The sequence below is a fragment of the Monodon monoceros genome, unplaced genomic scaffold (genome assembly GCF_005190385.1).
Source record: "Monodon monoceros isolate NGI ecotype Baffin Bay Population unplaced genomic scaffold, NGI_Narwhal_1 Super_Scaffold_13, whole genome shotgun sequence".
Lineage (NCBI taxonomy): Eukaryota > Metazoa > Chordata > Mammalia > Artiodactyla > Monodontidae > Monodon > Monodon monoceros.
Genome location: NW_021703769.1, coordinates 49,949,800 through 49,968,804, shown reverse-complemented (window position 1 = coordinate 49,968,804; position 19,005 = coordinate 49,949,800). Strand labels below are relative to the sequence as shown.

The following is a 19,005-nucleotide window of genomic DNA, read 5'->3' as shown; positions in this document are numbered from 1 at the left end:
CTTCCTGCCATGTGACCTCCCCTCACCTCTCTGATCCTCCCTTGGCTCCAGCAACTCAGCCTCCTTGGTGTTCCTGGAACATCCTGGCCCACCCTTGCCTTGGAACTGCTCCCTCTTCCTAAGGAGCCAGACCCAGATAGGAGGAAGCAGGAGACCACAGAGGGACGAGGGCAGGCCCTGTCCATCGTTGCAAATCCCAGCACAAAACACACTGAGGCCAGGTCTTCAGTCACTTCTCCAGCATTTTATTTTTGGTCTCAAGCTCCACGGAGCCTCCTCTGACAGGCCTGGGACGGCTCTGCGAGGCCATGAGCCAGACGGAAGGCGCACAGCAGAGCTCAGCCCCCAGGCCTCTTTCCTGAAGTGCAAATGGCACACAGCCTCTGCGGCTACCGTCCCTGTTGTAACCCCTAGCTGTCCCTAGCTACAAGATGGGGAGACAGTGGCCTGGCCCGGAGGGGCGAGACAGGGGAGCCCAGCCAGGCCTGTCACCTTCCTGTGCGGGGAAGTAGGCAGCAGGGTGTCAAGTGGGCGGGAGGCCAAATCCTAAGGAAGGGACAGCCTAGGCTGCTCCTGCCTCCTTCACCTGCAGCACCACGGGGCGCGGGTTGAGGAGGAGGCCATCGGGGTGCCTGCAACGGGTACCCCCACTTACACTCAGAACCTGAGAGGGAAAGGGCTCCACGGGTAGCGTCTGGGGACCACCCAACTGAGACAAGGCAGGCTTTGGCTCTGACACGCACTTTAATAAGCCCCACCCTCTCTGGCCAGGCCGCCCACAGGCTCTGGCTGCCCTCTAGTCACAGGAGCCGTCCTTCCAGCCGTCGCGCCAACGCTCGTCCACCAGCGAGCAGTTGAAGTCTGGCTTGCCTAGCTTGTGGTTCACCTCGTTGTGCAGGCGGCATAGCCACTGGGTGAAGCAGGCCCGAGTGCGAGTGTCTGGCTGGTTCCTGCATATCCTGCGTGGGGGGGAGCACAAGGAGAAGGATGGCAGGCAGTGCTCCCACTGTCCCCGCCCCACCAGCTCCTTGCCTGCTCAATTCAGGGAGGAGAGCTGGGGCACTGCTGTGAGCTACACCCAGAAGTGCCCTCATGCTCTGAATTCCCAGAAGGGGGCAGACCCTGCAGCAGCAAGGCCTGGTGGACTCCTAGGCCTGCTCAAACCCTCACCTCCGGAGCTTTGCAAACCCTGGCAAGAGTCCTGGGCAAGACATTGAGGCAGAGGCCTCAACTTTACAACCTGGTAACAATCAGGAATCCTCACCCCAGCATCCCTGGCCCCAGGCAGTGTGTGGAAGGGGTGGGGTTGGCATAAAAGCAAAACTGAAAAACAGATCTGTTTCTTAACACCTGTGGCCCTGTTGCATCAGCTCAGCAAGAGACCTTGTTCTAAATGCCCAGGCTTCAAACAGCAAGGGCTGCCCTGCCCCCCACATCCATCCCAGAAATGCCATGGGTGCCAAACAACAGTTCTTGGGCTCCCCAGTGAAGAAAAGGTGGCTCCTGGAAGCAACAGCAGTGAGTTCCCAAGGTCTTGAAATTGGCAGTCCTGCTCCAGAAGTTAGGCAAAGTGGAGTCCTCCGAAACCTGCCAGAGCCTCCATCAGTGCTAAGCAAGGGATCTCATGAGGGAAGCCCTCCCTGGGAGCCTTGTGGCTGCAGAAAGAAGCAGTACCCAGCAGCAGCCCCAGACAGCTTGGCCTTTGAGGAGAAAGAAGATGGCTCAGATGATCCAATCCCTTCTCTGTTGGTGGTCCCTGCTCTCAGCAACCCTCTGCCACCTCTGCATCTTATTTCTCTAGGCTCCCCTTTATGACATCAGCCAGGGGTCCCAGGCCCAGGCTCCAGGTGGGATGCTCTGCTGCCTGCAGACTGTGCAGACACAACTTACCTTTTCCTTATGTCTTCAGCACACTCCTCACACGGGTAAAACTTGGAAAATAAATGTATGAACTGAGCCATATCTTTCTGCTGTTCTGGGGTGGGCAGGTCGGGATAGTAGGCCGCCAGGGTATGGAGGACAGACCAGCTGTGGCGACCCAGTTCCTCGCGATCCGGAGGACAATCTTCCCTAAACTTGCTGTCCCGCTGCGGAAGGAGGCCGACAAGGGTCAGTTCGGTTTTCCCCAACCAGAAACCTACAAAGCTCCCCTTTTTCCCCCACCAGCCAGAGGCCCGCTGACTGGAGACACAAGTCCTGAGGCCGATCCAGCCCACATGTGGCTAAGAGCCGAAAGGCCAAGGCTACCTTGGGGGCAAGGTTTAGGAACAGCCAAACCCGGGGGGCAAAGTCTCTCAGGCTTAGGGCCTGTGGGAACGCTCGGCCTGGGCCTTGGGAAGTCGGCCTGGGGTGCTTGAGAACAAGGTGTGGGGGCCGGGGCTAGGAGTCAGCAGGGCTCGCGGGCCTCTGAGGGGAGGTGGCGCCCCCCCGCATCTGCACCTTCTGCTGTGTCCGCATCCACGACTTGAAGTCCACGCAGGCCCGGCAGGGCAGCCTCCGGGAGGCGTCCTCGGCGACCTGAGAATCGGCGGCCGAAGAGGCGGAATCTCTCCGCCCCGCGCCCCGGCCGCGCGCGTCCGTCACCAGGTCGTCCATCACCTCGGAGCGCGCGCCGCCGGGTAGAAAGGAGAATAGGTTCCCACCGCCGAAACTCCCCCGCTCGCCGGGCGCCGCCATGTTGCCCGCGCAATGCCTGCCGGGCCAGGTCGGCCTCCAGATGGGCTTCCAAGTCGGCCTCCAGGCCAGTGCGCGCGCCGCCGCCAAGGCGCGGCCACAGGAGCCGGGCGCGCGCGCCGCGGGCGCGGGGGCTGGCGCTGGGCCTGAGCCGGGGCCGGGGGCGGGGGCGGGGCCCGGGGCGGTATCCGGCATGGAGGCGGGGCTGGGGGGCTTGGTCTGCGCCCGGGAAGCGGCAGAGCCAGAGACAGGGGTCCGGGCTAAGGACGCGTCGGAGACCCGGGTCGGGGTGTGCGCGGAACCGGAGGCCCGAGTCCTGGCCGCGCCCCTGGGCCTCGTTCCACGGCCCGTGCCCGACCTGCGTCGTCCGTGTCTGCGCTCCAGCCTCCTCCAGTAGAAGAGCAGCGTGTTGTGGAAGACGCGCCCTGGCCGTGCCGCGGCCTCGGGCTGCGGCCTCGGCCACGTCCGTGTTACGGTCTTCGATGCCCCCATTGCTCCGCTCTGACCGTCCCGCGTGCCCGCGGCTCTGTGCCCTCAGTTGGGGGAGCGCCCAGCTGGGCCGTGAGCGCACAGAGGACGTGCTGTTGGTGCCGGGGGTCCAGGGGTTCCACTTTGGCGACCGGCGCCATGGCAACGGGCGCCTGGCAACGCGGGGCGGGGCCGTGCCTGCAAAGGAGGAGGTGCGTCTCTGGGCTCCCGCGAGTACCGAGCAACCTCTCTCCCCCGCCCCCCGCCCCGAATCCTACAGCCTACTTGAAGAGGTTAAACCCACGTCGGGAGTGGCCTCAGGGATACCTCTGCTTCCATATGTACATTAATTCATTCTGCAAATATTTGTGTAGTGCCTAATCTGTTCTAAGCACTGCTAGGCACTGGTCTGTGCAAGGAGCAAGATTTATCCATCCGTGACCTCCTCAGCTCATAGTCCAGTGGTCAAGACGGAAAAAACAAAACCAAACAAACAAAAAAGAGTCACACTAATAAATGTTCAGGTACAAACTGTGATGGGGGCCATGAACAGGGCGTGGTAAATCTGGGAGGCCTCCTTGAGGAGGTGACCCTTAGGCAGTGGCCTGAAGGATGAGGAATCAACTGAGGAGGGCAGTCAAGGCCTAGGCAGGAGGGAGGAGGATCTTGGCTACTTGCATGGGCAGAAAGGCCAGTGGGACAGGACCCAGGAAGGGTGGTGGGAGGAGAGATCCAGAGGTGGCCAGGGACCCACCAAGGACATCATCAACTGCCATGGCAGCTGGGAATTTATTCTGAGGACCCTGGGAAGGTGCTGGGAAGTTTTGGGCAGGGTACCCTGGCCTGATCCCATTTCTGTTTTGCAAAGATTCCTCTGAAGAGTGGATTTCATGGGAGCATGTGAGGAGCACAGGCTTTGGGGGAGGATGGGGCTGTTGGTAGTTGTCCAGGTGAGAGATGAAGGTAGGGAGTGTCAAGAAAGAAAGAGTGGAAAGGATCTACGTTGCTGGGGGTGTAGAGCAGGGCCTCTCAGTTGGCATAGGGAGAGGCCTCAGCATCTTTCTAGGTCCCTGGCTGTGAGTAAGCTGGCCCTTCTCCCCCTTCTCTCCTCTGTCTTCCAAGGGAGCAGGATCTGTCCCACCCTGTACCCTACCAGGCCAGTGGCCCCCACTGAGATTGGCAAGGTGACAGCTGGGCTGAAGGCACTTTGCAAAAATTAGGCCTATGTCCACAGGTGTTCATTGCCTGGGCCAAGACTAGGGAAGGTTTGAAGGTTTCAGAGAGAGCCACTGGTTAGACAGATACACAAAGGCCTTTTGTCAAGGCCAGAGTGGTTTCCTGGAGGGATGCCATAGAGGCTGACCCCTCCCTCGAGGGCTTGGGGTAGAGGGAGTCTCAACACAGAGCTGGTGGCTCCAACAGGGGGAAGAACCACTGTGTGCCAGGGTTGGATGGGGCTCCAAAAATCTCCCCTATAAGGAAGCAGTCCAGAGATGTGGGGCACCTGGGCACACCACCTGCCTGGGGATTCTAGGGCCTTCCCTTCACCGCCCCAGTTAGTGGGGGGATGGTCACTCTTGATCTCAGAGGCTGTGTTTACAGCAAACTATGATAAATCATGAATTCAGAGATGGCTCTCAAAACAGTCCTAGTCACCACTTCCCCCATCCCCCAAGCGCTGGTGACTAGAGATGGACCCTCTTCATCCTGCCCCAAGTCTCTCCACCACAGGGGAACCTATGGGGTAAAACTGTGACGTCCGCCTCTCCCCAGCACATAAAGAAAAAAACCCTGACAGTTAATATCCATTTAACACAAATTTCCTCCTCTGTGATTTGGGGACATTATGGAGACCTTTCCTCCAATGTGAGGATTAAGCCAAACAAAGCACTTAAAGCCTTTAACACTGGGTCACTGGTTCCTGATGACAACTGCAGTTAGCTCCCCAGGGAGTTCAAAGAGCCAAAGGGCACACCCAGCAGGTGGCTCTGACCGATCTCAGCACTACACAGGGTGTGGGAGAGCCGGGAGGTGTGGCCAGGCCTGGCGGCACTTTGATGGCTCTTCCTTCTCCTCCTCCTCCACCCACGGCCAGACTCCAGCAGGAGGGCCTCAGGCCGCAGTCCCAGCCCCAGCCCCTCCACTCTTTCTTTGCTTCCCACAGAAGCCCTGTGCTCCTGCCCCTCTACAGGCTAGGGGTGCGGTGAGGAAGCTGTGAAGGACCCAGTCACAGGCAGGGAAGTGCAGCAAGGACGTGGCAGGTCTGGGGCATCGCCGGGGAATTCCAAACAGTCTTCTGGGTACCCGAGGCCTCCCCTCCTCCCCATGTAGGCAGGGAGGCAGTGGGACGCTTGACCACACCCGACAGACTCCAGAAACCTGTGACGGAGATCTGGGGAAGCCACAGCCATGGCAGGCCCCCGGCACCCGGTGTCTGTGAGCGGGGCAGCTCTGGTACAGACAGACAGGCTCCAGGTCGGGACTGATGGGACCCCTGCCAGCCCCAAGGGAGAGGGAGGGAGTTCCTGGCCTAGCGCCTCCAAGAAGCCCCCAACCTATTTCATCTAACAGACGTTCGCCTTTTCCGTGTGCTGGTCGGATGACAGCGACACCTTCGCACGAAGAAGCTGGGAGGAGTTCAGGAGACTCCATGTGAGTGAGTTTGGAGCCACCCTGACTTCCCCCAACTGCATGACCCACCCGTGACCACCCCCCATTGCCTGCCCTTATGCCCACTCGGGCTTCCAGCCCCTAAGATCCTGGAAAGGGACCCCCGCCCTCCCAGGGGAACAGTGGGCCCTCGGAGACTGACACGCCCCTTCTCGCCCTCAGAAAACCCTCAAGGAGACTTTTCCAGTGGAGGCGGGTCTGCTGCGGAGATCTGACCGCATTCTCCCCAAGCTTACAGGTCAGGGCAGCAAGGATCCCAGGAGGGGCGGGGGAGGCAGCAGTCTGATGTGGGGAGCCCTGGGGTGTGTGTCTCACGGTCAGTCCCTATCCTGCCCACAGATGCATCGTTATTGGTGCACTGGGGCCGCACTGGCCGAGGCCTGGCACGCCTGCAGCTGCTGGAGACCTACTCAAGGGCGCTGCTGGCGGCAGGGGAGCGTGTGACCCACAGCCCGGTGCTCACTGGCTTCTTTGCACCACAACCCATGGACTTGGAGCCTGTGCTGCCAGCTGGCAGGTGCCTGACCCACCCCCAACTCTCTGCCAGCAGAAACATCTGGAATATGGGGGAGGCGGGGTGGAGGAAGGGCCAATGAGGGGACGCTTAGAGGCTGGACAGGTGGACATCCCACCTCTCACCTGCACCCTCACCAGCCTGGTGATCCTGCCTGCCCCGCAAGAGCCCCTGCCAGGCCCCACGGGCAGCCCTGCCATCCGCAGCCAGGAGGCTCAGAGCCTGCACTGTCTGCAGCCCTTCAGCACCCAGGACACATGGGGCCAGCCCTTCCATGCTCGGGCCCAGGAGGCCCTAGATGTGCTGCTGCGACACCCCTCAGGTGGGCCTGGGTGGGAATCTGGGGACACACCCTTCTGCCCCCTGGGATGCCAGTGGGCCTCAGGAACTAAAACACCCCCTGCCCTTATCTTGGGCACAGGCTGGTGGCTGGTGGCGAATGAGGACCAGCAGATGGCATGGTTTCCTGCTCCCTACTTGGAAGAGCTGGCCCTGGGCCAGGGACGAGATGGGGAATGGTCCCTAGGGAGCAGTGGTGAGACTAACCCTCCTCCCCACACCCACCACCACGGGGCTGTGTTCGGCAAAGCTGAGTCACAAGAAGCACGCAAGCCAGGGGAATGAGGCCATGGGACGACCAGGGGGTACCAGTGGCCCTGTACCGTGTGCTTGGTCCCCACAGTGAGGCGGAGCCCCACTGGGTTTTTTTTTAAATATAATTTACTTATTATTTTTGGCTGCATTGGGTCTTCGTTGCTGTGCACAGGCTTTCTCTAGTTGCAGCGAGCACGGGCTACTCTTCCTTGCGGTGCAGAGGTTTCTCATTGCAGTGGCTTCTCTTGTCGTGGAGTACGGGCTCTAGGTGCATGGGCCTCAGTAGTTGTGGCTCATGGGCTCTAGAGTGCAGGCTCAGGAGCTGTGGCACATGGGCTTAGTTCCGCGGCATGTGGGATCTTCCTGGACCAGGGCTCGAACCTGTGTCCCCTGCATTGGCAGGCAGATTCTTAACCACTGCGCTACCAGGGAAGCCCTGCACTGGGTTTTAAAGCGGTCCCTGGTGTCAGCAGAGATCCAGAGGGGAGCCCGGAGGTGGTGATTCAGCAGGAGATGATGCAGGGACTAAGAGGTGGGGCCCTGGCCTCTGTGGTGACCACCAAGGATCCGTTCCCAGGGTACCAGTTCTGTGCTTCCCATGCCTACGAGAGCAGCCAAGCCGATGAGCTGTCTGTGACCACAGGGGCACGCGTGCGTGTGCTGGAAACATCAGACTGTGGTTGGTGGCTGTGCAGGTGCGTGGGGTGGGGCTCTGGTGGGCCCAGTCTAACAGAGGCAGGGCCCAGTGCTAACCAAACCCCGCCCTCCCCCGCAGGTTCCGAGGCCGTACTGGTCTTCTCCCAGCTGCAATACTGCAGCCTGACGGGCTGGGCACACTCCTCAGCGGACCATGGCTCCACCTCAGGGTAGATGGTGGTGAGGACAGGGAGGGCGAGGCCCAAAGCTCCCCCAAGTCCCCCCAGGCCACGACCCTGCCGCCTACCGTGCCTGCCCGACCATCTCGGAGTGCCATTCAGAGCTGCTGCTGCACCATCACCCGTAAGGCACTGGAGCAGTACCCAGGGTGTCATGGACCCCCTTGAGAGTGTGTGGCATGTTGTGGAGGGCTTCGCTGTGCACCCCACAGCTGGAGTGGCAGGCCAGAGGCTCCAGACCCCAAGGATGGTGGCTGCCAGCCACATCAGCCTCAGGGCTGTGGGATGCGCAGTTGAGGGTGGGACTCCCTGGCTGGTGGGGCAAGGAGACTACACTCTCCCTTGTCTTCTGAGTAAAGTTCTCCTGACTGACCCCCACCCAGTGTCTGTGCTGAGGGGCAGGGACTGGGGGATCTTGGGCCAAAGTGTGGGGGCGGGGCTGGCTGGTGGGCCCAGCCTCGGGCTGGCCCAGGCAGTGGTCCAGGACCTGGGGTGAGACAAAGCCCAGACAGACACAGGGAACTGAGATAGCAAAGTACATGTTTTGGTGGGTTTCAGAGGGCCGCGGGGGCCACGGGGAGGGTGGGCAGCTTCATGTTGTGCCATAGGAAGTCCAGAAAGGTGGCTGCCTGCAGCATCCGGCTGAGCCGTTGAAAGTGCCGCTCTGGGGGAGGACAGCAGGCGATCAGGGTAGGAGTCGTCCGGCTGGATGGCCCCCTGCGCCCACCTGGGGCTGGGTCTACATACCAGTGTAGGGCAGCAGGGCCTCAAGTGAGGCCCGCACACCGTCGTAGGCCAGCAGCTCTTCCGGGGCCTCATGCCGCAGAAGCACGCCCAGCACGGCCTGGGCTTCGTGGCAGTGCCGTGAGTTGGTGTTCCACGTGACACAGAAGCGCAGCAAGGCCTCTGTGGGTGATGGGGACCGTCAGACCTGCCTGCTGGGCCACCCCAGCCTTACTAGGCACCATCCAGCCCCGACCTGCCTGCCCCAGACCTTTCTGGTCTCGCCGCAGTTGGAGCACCGTGGCTTCCAGCTTCTCGCAGGACTCAGGGTCCCTTTGGATAGCTACGGGAGGAGAGAGGAGACTGAGCTCTGGGGAAGGGGCACCACGGACCCGAGAGACTACCCCTGCCGCCTGTCTGGCCCGAGGCAGCACTGACCCTGGATGACAGTCAGCACAGTGTGGGGCCGGTCTAGAGAGATGGCCAGGCCCAGCGCCCGCAGGTACCGCTTCTCGTGGAGCAGGTTGTCCAGTTCTTGTTGCCTGGTGGGGGAAGGAGGGAACAGGACCACTTGGGGACCTGGCTAGGGCTGAAGGCAGAGCCATCAGAGGCTGGCTGAGGAGTCTGCAGCCCGGGCCTGAGCACCCGCTGGGGGTGAGCTGTGTTGCTGCTCCGAGCCTTGGTTTCCCCAAGCTATAGAGAGAAGGGACGCCAATGTGCCCTACTCCAAGGGGCGGGGGTGGTGCTAACACATCGGACTTGCCGTGAGGGGTTGGGTGGAGACCCCCAACTCACTTGACCACCTGCTCCTCTCTCTTGGCCTGCTCCTCTGCCTGCTCCGCCTCGGTCACATCCTGGGGTCAGACTGGGGTCAGACTGGCACACCCACGCTGTCCTGCCCACTGTCCCCCCACCCCACCCCAGGCCACACACCTTCCAGAGGATGACGCAAGAGTCGCTGGCGCCGGTGAGGGCATGGTCATCCAGCCGGCTGCAGTGCAGACCCCAGACCTTGTCCTCGTGGGCGTCCAGCGTCCTCACACACTCATTGTTCTTGATGGTCCAGAGCTTCACAAGCCCATCAGAGCCGCTGTGTTCAGGATTGGGAGGGGGCTCAGCCCTGGGGCCTGCCCCTAGCTCACCCCTAACCCTGCCCCGCCCTCACCCACTCACCTGGACAGCAGCTGTGTGCCGCGGCTCACAAATGCCACCTTCAGCACAGAAGCATCATGTCCCTCAAACGTCTGCAGGGTGGGGAGAAGGGAGGTGTGAGGTGTCACCAGGTAGGGGGCCAGGCCTGGGCTGAGGGAGGCTTACCTTGAGGCAGCTGAAATCCTGCAGTGCCCAGAGCTTGACAGTGCCATCGGCCGAGGCCGTAGCCAACACCTGGTCCATGGGCGAGAATTGGACACACCAGAGGCCACGCCGGTGGCCCGAGAAGACGCCCAGCAACTGGCACCGTGGGAGGGTCCAGAGTTTGGCCGTGCGGTCCTGTGACCCCGTGGCCAGCAGCTTGTCGTTGGGGGCGATGGCCACACTATTGATGTCCTGGTGGTGGGAGCAGGCAGCAGCTCAGATCCCCATCCCAGCAAGGCCCCTGCTACGACCCCACCTGTGTGCTGCGTGCGGTCACCTTGTCGTGGCAGTGCTGCGTGGCCTGGGCCTGTAGGAGGACAGGTCCACCATCGGGGCCTGTGCTCTTGGATGGCAGGGCTTCGGGGAGGGGCCACAGCTTCACAGTGCAGTCCTGGCTGCCCGTCACCAGGAAGGTCTCCTTCAGCCTGAGGCCCGATTTGGGGGAGGGGGAGACACCTGCTGAGCCCTGGCCAGCCCTGTCTGCAGCACACCACAGCTCAGGCCTGTCAGACCTTGGTCCAAACCAGAAAGACTGTCCCGGAATGTGAACTAATGTGCCACCGCCTTAACACCTCTGGCACCACCTGCTTCCACTCGAGTCTGCACTGCCTGCCCTCAGTGCTGTCAAACCTGGGGACTTGGTCCCAACAATGGGAGCCCCAGGCCTAAAGAGCACCCTCTCCCCCTGGACACTGCTTAGTGTCATTGTCCCTGGTCTAACACCCCTCCCCTTTTATCCACACAACCTTAAGATCACTTCTTAGGAGCCTCCTACAGTGGCATCTGAGGATGCCCCAGCCCCTGTTCTCTAGTCCACATTCCTAGGCTGGAGACTCAGAGAGCAAGGCAAAACCCGCCTCTGCCTCCGTGACACCCCGGACCCCAGCCCTGAACCACTACCTTGAGCAACAAATGGTGCCCACGCTGTGTGTGTGTCCAGAGCCCTGAGCCACACAGGCCACCTCGCCTGCCTTGTTCATCCTCCAGACGCAGATGCTCTGATCCTGGGGATGGGATGGGTGAGGAGAGGCTGGGCTGGGCTTCCTGACTCAGGACCCTGTCCCCCATACCTCTTGTGGTGCTTCACCTTGGCACAGCTAACGAAGAGCCACCCCTTCCGGAACACATCTAGGGCCAGGACAATATCTAGAAAAAGGTGGAGAAGAAATGGCTAGAGAACAGCTATGGCAAAGCGGGGCAATCCAGTCCTGGGTGAAGTCCGGGGGCGCTGGCCTGGCGCCCTCACCTGTGTGGCCGTGGAGAATCTGGCAGGCGGACGTCTGCAGCTCAAACACTTTCAGGCAGGGGCTGTTAGAGGCCACCACAACGTGGGAGTCCTTGGGCCCGAGGAATCGGACGTCCAACACCTCCTCACTGTAGCCGGCAAACTGTGGGGGCAGGAGGGACACAGGCCAGGGCCTGTGTGAGTGGAGGGCTGGCATCCTGGGCTGTGGGCCGAGCAGGGGCAGTGCCTGCTCACCTGTTTCTGCAGCTGCAGGGAGCGGGCCTCATAGAGAAGCAGGTTGTGGTCAGCAGTGACGCTGAGGAGCAGGCCAGCGGCTCGGGCCAGGGTGCAGTGGGTCAGCTCCCGCCCAGGGCCTGGCAGCTGCCGTTGTGCATGGACACACTGCCCAGAGGCCGCCTCCCACACGCGCAGCGTGCCTGTGTGGGGACAAGGGCCGCTGGGACTCACGGATCCACAGGCCTCCATTACCCCTGCTGCCCGCCCTGGCCTGGCCCCACCCACCTTGGTCGCCAGCTGTCAGGAAGTGCAGGCCCGCAGACTTCACACCCAGCTCCGGCGCCGGCTCCTCTGGCAACAGAACTGCAGCCTCCACACTCTGAGGACGAGCAGGTCAGAGGTGGCAGCCCCGCATCCCACCCCGCCCCACTCAATGGCCCTGGCGCCCCACCTCAAACACCGGCACGGTCCTTGTGGCCTGGAGGCTCTGCAGGTCCCAAACAATGCAGATCTTGTCACGGCCTGAGCTGGGGGGAAACAGCCACCTCAGTTCCCAAGTCTCAGCTGTGGCCGCCCCTTTCCTGCCAAGGCCTGGGTAGCTGGCCACTGACCTGAGCATGGTGTGACCATCGGCACTGAAAGTCAGAGAAGTGACAGCGCTGTAGTGGGCAGTCAGCATGGCCAGGCACGACCGGTCCTGCAGCGACCACATGCGGATGCTGGTGTCTGCGGCTGAGGAGAATAGGAGCAGGCGTGCGGGGTCCGGGTGGAAGGCCACCAAACTGCAGGCAGGTGGGGTGGGGCTGGTGAGCTATGCCACCCCGACGGTGACGCCCCACCCACCCGCCCTCCGCCACCCCGACTGTGACGCCCCACCCACCCGCCCTCCGCCACCCCTACTCACTGTATGACACCCGGTGAGCCCCGAAAGTGGTGTGTCCCATAGTGCTGCACGACATCCCAGACACGCACGGCCCCATCACAGCCGCCTGTGGGAATGTATTCGAGGTGCGGGGGTTGTATGCCCAAAGCCCCCTGCCTGGCTCTAGCCACTCCCTCTACCCAGCCGGGGTCCTACCTGTGGCTAACAGTGTGGAGGTGGGGTCGAAGGCCATGGTGGCCACAGGGGCTGTGTGTATTGCCTTCCACAGGCGGGTGATGCTGCCCTCTTGCCAGGCCCACTGAGCCAGCAGCAGTGCCCGGCTGGCTGTCACCAGCACCTGGGGGAGCACGCAGTTCAGCTGGGGGCAGAGGCATGGACGCCATCCTCATCAACTCAGGTTGGGAGGTACCAGAGCCCATCTCTTGTCCCGGTCCCATATACCTTGTCATCGGGGCTGAGATCAAAGGCAGTGATGTCCTCCTGGTCCTCCTGGGGCGAGAGTGAATGCACAGGGTGCCATGAGAATAGGCTGCCCCCCACACCAGCCCCTTACCCTGACCCTCCCCCGCCCTCACCTGCTCCAGGCTCTGCAGCATAGTCCCCGAAGCCACATCCAGGATGTTGACTCTGGTGCCACAGACACAGAAGAGGTGCTGCCCAGTCTGATCCAGCTAGTGACAAAGGGGTCTCAGTCAAGGTAACACTTTTCAGCCCCTGCCTGCCCCACCACTCTGCTCCCCTAGGCCGGTACCTGCACCTTCCCGCCCTTGTAGAAAGGCTCGATCTTGCGCTCGACAGCATAGCTGGAGGAGACACGGGGAGAGACGGGGAGAGAGTGAACCACCCACCCCTTGGTCCTCAGTGCCCAGCCCTGCGCTAGGTGCTCCCTTAGAGATCAACCCAATAGGGCCCTGCCCTTGAGGAGTTCCTGGGTAGCAGCAGGGATGCAGGAGGCATGAGGGAGGAAGAGTGACGAGCTCTTCTACTGTTCCTTTCTTTAACTCTCTCAGCTGTACTGTGAGATGGGTGTTGGTACCCCCATGTTACAGAAGATTTGGGACCCTGGGCTGGTCCGTGATCCACACGGGTCCCAGGGCAGTCCAAGTCTTCCCAGACTCCCCGGGTATGGAGGAAGCCAGGCCTTGGGGGCCCCCTGCTGGCCATGAGAGGCCAGGCTTGGGTACCAGCCCAGAGCAACATCCTCTTCAACATCCTCCTCAACACTTTCATCCCTGAGGTCCAGCCTGCTCCTTCCCCAAGCCCGGCTCCTTCCTCCATCTCACTCTCTGAGCAGATTCTCATTTCAGCAAAGGTGTCAGGCTGTCCTCTCCCCTCCCTCTTGGCTACTTCCATGCTGGTCCAAGCCACTGCACTCTCCTCTCCGGGGAGCTGCTCCAGCCTCTTCATTTGGTCCCTATCACTCTCTCAAACCCTGCTCCCAGAGAGGCCTTCTAGAGCATAACTCTGTTCATGTCATCACCCTGCCTTAAAGTCCTCTACTCTCCTTACACGTTTACGAGACCCTGCCTCGAGGGGTGTCTCCTGACTCTTTGTGTTCACATGGGCTGTTCCCTGTATGTGGCCCGGGTCTCTCTTCCCGAATTTCAAAGGTGCCTGGATGACTCCGCTGGAGGAAGCCTGACAGCCAAGATGAAACGGAGCCCCCCTGAACCCACTCGACCATCCAACAGATGGTCTCGGCATCAGGGCTACCCCTTGCTAATGCGTGTCACAGGCCCTGATAGAAACGATTTGCTTAATATGTTTATCCCACCAGACTGCTGCACAGGGCGAGGCTGAGTGTGTCTGGTCCCGGGCACTGAGCACTTAGATGTTCAGCTTAAGTTTGGGGGTTGAAAAAGCACGGGATTGAGAGCTTCCTGGCCACGGAGGACCAGCCCATCTCCTGACCTCTCTTCCTGCTCCCCGGAGAAAAGGGACAGCAGATGAAACCCCCCAGGCCGCCTGCCCCAGAGGTGGTTCTTCTCCTGCTACCTGAGCGCTGGGGAGTCCCGCTCCCGTCCAGGACCAGCCTCGACCTGTGCTCAGTTCGCCCCTTCCTCCCTCTCTCGGATTTCTTGTCCCCCTCCCCCTCCCCAAACCGGCTCCAAGTTTAAGTAGCGGAAGCCAGCTGCACCCGGTGGGACTCCAGTGCCCGCCCTCCGAGAGCAGTCAGTGCCGGCTCTCCCGCGAGGACGCCGCGGGCCTGTCCGTATCCAGCCCTCACCCCCTCCCCAAATGGGTGCAGGACCCACGCCAGGCGCCTTCGCTACTCCGGCAGCGAAGCCGGCTCCCTCCCCGGCGGAGCCCCGGCTCACTTGGACTTGAAGCGGCCCACTCCGGCTGCTGCCTCCGCCATGTCGCCGCTGCCGCCGCCGCCGCGTGAAGGAGACCTGGGCGCGACACCACACTGTCGGCGCCGGGGGATGGCGTCACCGCCGGCAACTACTGTGACGTCACCAGCGCTACGGCCTCGGCGACATCTTTGCTGAGGGCAGCGGAGCGGCGTCAGGAAGCGGAAGATGGCAGAGGCGTTTCCGGCCTCGAGGGCGGGCTGTAGAACAACGTGGAAGCGGCTGGGGTCGACTGGCAGTGTGCTGGGGTCTCTAGCTGCCTGTCGTTTTACTGGACTTTTTTTTTTTTTTTTTGCGGTACGCGAGCCTCTCACGTTGCGGGACACAGGCTCCGGACGCGCAGGCTCAGCGGCCATGGCTCACGGGCCCAGCCGTTCCGCGGCACGTGGTATCTTACTCCGGGACACGAACCGTGTCCCCTGCATCGGCAGGCGGACTCTCAACCACTGCGCCACCAGGGAAGCCCTTACTGGACATTTAAAAACGTATTCGGGAACGTCCCTGGTGGCGCAGTGGTTAAGAATCCGCCTACCACTGCAGGGGATATGCGTTCGAACCCTGGTCCGGGAAGAACCCACATGCTGCAGACCAACTAAAGTTAAACCCCTGCGCCTCAACTACTGAGCCTGCGCTCTAGAGCCCGCAAGCCACAACTACGGAAACCTGTGCGCCTAGAGCCCGTGCTCTCCAACAAGAGAAGCCACTGCAATGAGACGCCCACTTACCGCAAGAAGAGTAGACCCGGCTCGCCGCAGCAAAAGGCTGTGCGCATCTTTATTTATAAATAAATAAATAAATGTATTAAAAAAAAGCAAAAAAGGTATTCGTAGGAAATGTTTACTAAAGTAATCCCAAGACTCCTGCCCCCTTGGCATTCTGGGATTTGGGGCAAGAGTGGTCAGGTGTGGTGAGTTAGCAGATACAGCTTGTGAACCGGGCTCTGCCTTAGGGCTTCCGGTATAGTATGAGAAATAACGCAGGTAAATTAATAAATCGGGTGATTTCAGAGTCGTTCAAATATTGATTGAGCACATTCCACGTGCAAAGCACTGTTCTAGGCACTTGGGAGACACCACAGAAGCCGGTAAGCCAGTGTGAAGAACTAGTGGGAAAGACCTTGGAAAGGTTCAGGGAAACAGGCCAAGATGTCCCTTTCAGATGAGGTGAGTAATGCCTGGAGGGGAAGGCGTGAGGCCAGCAAGCACAGCGGTGGTGAGGCGGCCAGGCCGGGGCTCTGCGTTTATTTACTCCTCTATTTACAAGGTAGCTTGGCCCTGGGCCCCCCACATCTCAGCCCCAATGCTGCCTTCTGGGGGGGGTCTCAGCCTCCTCTTGCGGGGCGCCCAAGAGCAGGGCGTCATCTTCCTCCAGTAACTCTCCGAGCTGGGCCAGCTGCCGGCGGATGAGGTTGGCAGACCGGTACACCTTGCGCATGCGCCGTAGCAGACACAGCACCAGGGTCCGGCTGCGCTCCTGGCGCTGGCACCAGGCCTTGCGCAGCTCACGGTAGCAGTTGTGGCTTGCGCGTTCGGCCGGGCCCAGGGTGGCCCCGCAGCCCAGGGGGCAGCGCTGATGGGCACCATGCTGGCAATTCTGCCGGTGCTCGGCCAGGTTCCCACGAGGCACCCGCGATGTGCACCCCTCGTTGGGACAGGCCATCAGCTCGAAAGGGCATGAGTCCTGGTGCCCCTTCCGATGGGCCAGGGGGCACGTCACCAGGCAGCCAGCTTCGGCGTTCTTGCACTGGGGGTGGAGGAGAGCATCGTGTGAGCCAAACCAGGTGAGGCACTGCCAGCCATGAGCCGGCTGCCCCCCATAGAATCCCCCATCCATGGCATTCCACTGAGCAGGAACCACTGAACTGGGAGCCTCCCAAGCTCTTATGTACCACTGGCTTGGTGGAGAGAGGGAAACAGTGGAGCGAATGCTTGGAGGTGGGAAAAATCTAAATCTCTGAGAGGGGGGGCAGGACCTGAGGTTTAGAGAACAGAGAGTTACACGGTTGGGTTGGTCTGGTGGATTGTTTGTATGCCAGGTTTTTTTTTTTTTTTTGGTTCCACTGTGTGGCTTGTGGGATCTTAGTTCCCCGACCAGGGATTGAACCTGAGCCATGGCAGTGAAAGCACTGAATCCTAACCACTAGACCATGAGGGAACTGCCCAGTCAGGTTTTTTTAAAAAAAATCTCAATTTCCCCATCTATAAAACTACGGGGCTGGAGAGTAATAGGCAGCACAACAGACACTCCATTCTCTATAATCCCCATTTTACAGCTGGGGCTACTGGGGCTCAGAAAGGTTAGGTAACATGCCCAAAGTCACACAGCAAGTAAGTGGTAGAGAAGTGACTCAAATTCAGCCAAGTCTGATGACCTCAAGGAGGGCAGTCTGTTGGTGTAGAAACTCTCAGTTCTGAGGATGGGATTCTTTTCAACCCCTCTCCTGGCTCTGCTCCCCACCCCTACAGGGGTGAGGAGGGTAGGGTGGTGGGAGTGGGTGTTTTGAGCTACCTTGACTTCCAGGCGGCCAATGATCTTCCGGAGTTTATTCACATGGACCATCTTTTTCTGTTTCACCTCTTTCCTGCAGCACGGACAGGTCTTTTGCCTAGGAGACATGAGTGGGGGTGATTATTGGGAGTGGGAGGAGAGCAAGTGGCAGCAACATGCCTCCCCTGGTGGTCCCTCCTTCTCTTTAGCTGGAAGAGACATAAGAGGGCATTATAGGGAGCTCTCAGCTCTGAGGCTGGGGCTAAGGGTTGCAGATACCACAGGGTGACCAGACTCACATACATTAGTGTCCCAGGAGATTTGGCAGCTGAACTTTATGGCCGTCATGACCCAGTGCTTGGCTGACCTTCCTCTCTGTTCTGGGCCCCAGGAATGGCTCCCAGCCCCACCCCTGCCCTCCCAGCCTTTTGGGTGCCCAGTAGCACCTGGCTAGCCACGGGAGGATGCACCTCTTGCAGAAGATGTGGCTGCATGGCAACCTCATCGGCCTCTTGAGAACTCCATGGCAGACAGAGCACAGGAAGTTGCAGTCGGGAGGGCTGGTGAAGAGGTTGAGATCATACCCGCCACTCTGCAAAGGCCAGGCCAGCATTAGGGCCTGGCTGGGACCAGGATCTGGCTCCCCACTCCACATGCCCAGAGAAGGACCCCAGGAAGCTTTGGGTGGGAGGTGGGCCACATGAGAGCCCCAAGTGGAGGGCTGGGTCAGCGCCCACTATGAGGCGACAGTGGTGAGGGTCAAGACCCCCCATGACTACCAACCTCCAGCTGTAGAAGCTGGCCTTGGCCTGGAGTTAACACTTGCCCAGAGGGACTTCCCTGATGGCGCAGTGAATAAGAATCTGTGCTCCCAATGTAGGGGGCCTGGGTTCGATCCCTGGTCAGGGAACTAGATCTCACATGCATACTGCAACTAAGAGTTCTCAAGCCTCAACTAAGGAGCCTGTGAGCCGCAACTAAGACCCAGTGCAACCAAATAAATAAATACTATTTTAAAAAAAAAAGACTTGGCCAGAGCCCTCTGAAAGGTTTCCGTGTCCTATTTGGGAGCTTGTACCCCACTGTGCACATCATCTTAGTGAGGAATGGGGTCCAGCTCTGGACAGGTCTAAATGCTCACCATGATCTCTGGATGGCAGCTCCACTGACCGCTGGGGCTCAGGAGCCTCCATTTCATAGCAGGAGCAGGCCGACATCACAGTGGCATTGCCCAGCTCAGGCCAATCACAGCCCTGGTCCAGGGCACCACCTGGCTCTTGCTCCCCTCTCAAGAGTCACAGGGCACCCCAGAGCCGGGATAGGTCTCTGGAGCCCCTGCCTTGCCTCTGCCTTGGGGGTGGCTGACAGCCATCTTCAAATAGCACTAAGGCTGGAACCAAGCTTCCAGGGGCTATTTCCTCAAAGCTGAGGCTCCAGCAGTAGCGCAGGGACTGTTCCCCTCTCCTTCCTCAAATAGGCTGCCCAGGTGGCCAGATCCCCAAGAGCTCAGGGGGCTTTAGACATTGACTCATCATCAGGTCTCTTAGGATCAGAGACCTATGGAGCTAGCTCCAGGGTACAAACCAGGAGTGAGGACCAGATTTCCGTGGTACTGCAGCAGGAACCTAGCATGTGGGAGAGCCTCCCAGAGCAGGTAGGCTGACCACCTGGGTAGGCCTATAAGGAAAGGTGTGGGGAAACCAATTTCCATGTGTGAGGCACAGAACAGTGAACTGCAGTTTTAATACCACTGAGTGTTGAGCTCATCAAATCCTAAAGGCCCTAACCCTTTCCTGAGAGCAATAGGGAGCCACTGCAAGCCTCTGAGCTGCAAGTCTTACACTCTCACCCTTGTTAGTGTTTTGCTGATCCAGCCTGACTCACCTCAAGCTCAAGGTACTTTACATGCTGATGTAGAAGATACGGGGTATGGGTAGAAATAATAT

General features: G+C 60.2%; 4 protein-coding genes across 4 annotated transcripts; 1 reads left to right on the top strand and 3 right to left on the bottom strand.

Moving 5' to 3' along the window:
* Positions 1-48: 48 nt before the first annotated feature.
* GFER (growth factor, augmenter of liver regeneration) lies at positions 49-2,678 on the bottom strand. Its single transcript, XM_029219447.1, has 3 exons — positions 2,440-2,678; positions 1,891-2,087; positions 49-959 (listed from the first exon to the last, which is right to left on the bottom strand). Exons 1-3 carry the CDS (start codon positions 2,674-2,676, stop codon positions 797-799), a joined length of 597 nt encoding a protein of 198 aa, XP_029075280.1. The 5' UTR covers positions 2,677-2,678; the 3' UTR covers positions 49-796.
* A 2,575-nt stretch (positions 2,679-5,253) lies between these two features.
* NOXO1 (NADPH oxidase organizer 1) lies at positions 5,254-8,184 on the top strand. The gene is made up of 8 exons (XM_029221444.1): positions 5,254-5,616; positions 5,713-5,793; positions 5,974-6,049; positions 6,151-6,328; positions 6,466-6,647; positions 6,747-6,860; positions 7,497-7,614; positions 7,695-8,184. The coding sequence occupies exons 1-8, from the start codon at positions 5,551-5,553 to the stop codon at positions 7,960-7,962; spliced, it is 1,083 nt and encodes a 360-aa protein (XP_029077277.1). The 5' UTR covers positions 5,254-5,550; the 3' UTR covers positions 7,963-8,184.
* A 135-nt stretch (positions 8,185-8,319) lies between these two features.
* Positions 8,320-14,628, bottom strand: TBL3 (transducin beta like 3). Its single transcript, XM_029222128.1, has 22 exons — positions 14,537-14,628; positions 12,970-13,021; positions 12,794-12,889; positions 12,660-12,707; positions 12,414-12,555; positions 12,240-12,324; positions 11,947-12,117; positions 11,787-11,862; positions 11,621-11,714; positions 11,354-11,535; positions 11,120-11,261; positions 10,961-11,019; positions 10,774-10,877; positions 10,151-10,298; positions 9,835-10,065; positions 9,691-9,761; positions 9,451-9,607; positions 9,313-9,371; positions 8,956-9,059; positions 8,789-8,860; positions 8,542-8,700; positions 8,320-8,458 (listed from the first exon to the last, which is right to left on the bottom strand). Exons 1-22 carry the CDS (start codon positions 14,575-14,577, stop codon positions 8,349-8,351), a joined length of 2,403 nt encoding a protein of 800 aa, XP_029077961.1. The 5' UTR covers positions 14,578-14,628; the 3' UTR covers positions 8,320-8,348.
* A 1,170-nt stretch (positions 14,629-15,798) lies between these two features.
* RNF151 (ring finger protein 151) lies at positions 15,799-18,220 on the bottom strand. Its single transcript, XM_029222179.1, has 4 exons — positions 18,201-18,220; positions 17,506-17,651; positions 17,081-17,177; positions 15,799-16,315 (listed from the first exon to the last, which is right to left on the bottom strand). The coding sequence occupies exons 1-4, from the start codon at positions 18,201-18,203 to the stop codon at positions 15,863-15,865; spliced, it is 699 nt and encodes a 232-aa protein (XP_029078012.1). The 5' UTR covers positions 18,204-18,220; the 3' UTR covers positions 15,799-15,862.
* Positions 18,221-19,005: the final 785 nt, after the last annotated feature.

What these genes read in the sequence shown, in the direction of transcription:
- GFER (XM_029219447.1), bottom strand. Translation starts at nt 2,676, where the DNA reads ATGGCGGCGCCCGGCGAGCGGGGGAGTTTCGGCGGTGGGAACCTATTC. An exon ending in GGATGCGGACACAGCAGAAG is followed by an intron (nt 2,088 to 2,439) that starts GTGCAGATGCGG and finishes CTCCTTCCGCAG; the next exon opens with CGGGACAGCAAGTTTAGGGA. An exon ending in GCTGAAGACATAAGGAAAAG is followed by an intron (nt 960 to 1,890) that starts GTAAGTTGTGTC and finishes CCCCCCACGCAG; the next exon opens with GATATGCAGGAACCAGCCAG.
- NOXO1 (XM_029221444.1), top strand. Translation starts at nt 5,551, where the DNA reads ATGGCAGGCCCCCGGCACCCGGTGTCTGTGAGCGGGGCAGCTCTGGTA. An exon ending in TACAGACAGACAGGCTCCAG is followed by an intron (nt 5,617 to 5,712) that starts GTCGGGACTGAT and finishes TTCATCTAACAG; the next exon opens with ACGTTCGCCTTTTCCGTGTG. An exon ending in TGTGGTTGGTGGCTGTGCAG is followed by an intron (nt 7,615 to 7,694) that starts GTGCGTGGGGTG and finishes CCTCCCCCGCAG; the next exon opens with GTTCCGAGGCCGTACTGGTC.
- TBL3 (XM_029222128.1), bottom strand. Translation starts at nt 14,577, where the DNA reads ATGGCGGAGGCAGCAGCCGGAGTGGGCCGCTTCAAGTCCAA. An exon ending in CGCAGCACTGCCACGACAAG is followed by an intron (nt 10,066 to 10,150) that starts GTGACCGCACGC and finishes TCCCACCACCAG; the next exon opens with GACATCAATAGTGTGGCCAT. An exon ending in TGTGCTGACTGTCATCCAGG is followed by an intron (nt 8,861 to 8,955) that starts GTCAGTGCTGCC and finishes CTCCTCCCGTAG; the next exon opens with CTATCCAAAGGGACCCTGAG.
- RNF151 (XM_029222179.1), bottom strand. An exon ending in ATCCTCCCGTGGCTAGCCAG is followed by an intron (nt 17,178 to 17,505) that starts GTGCTACTGGGC and finishes CATGTCTCCTAG; the next exon opens with GCAAAAGACCTGTCCGTGCT. An exon ending in TTGGCCGCCTGGAAGTCAAG is followed by an intron (nt 16,316 to 17,080) that starts GTAGCTCAAAAC and finishes CTCCACCCCCAG; the next exon opens with TGCAAGAACGCCGAAGCTGG.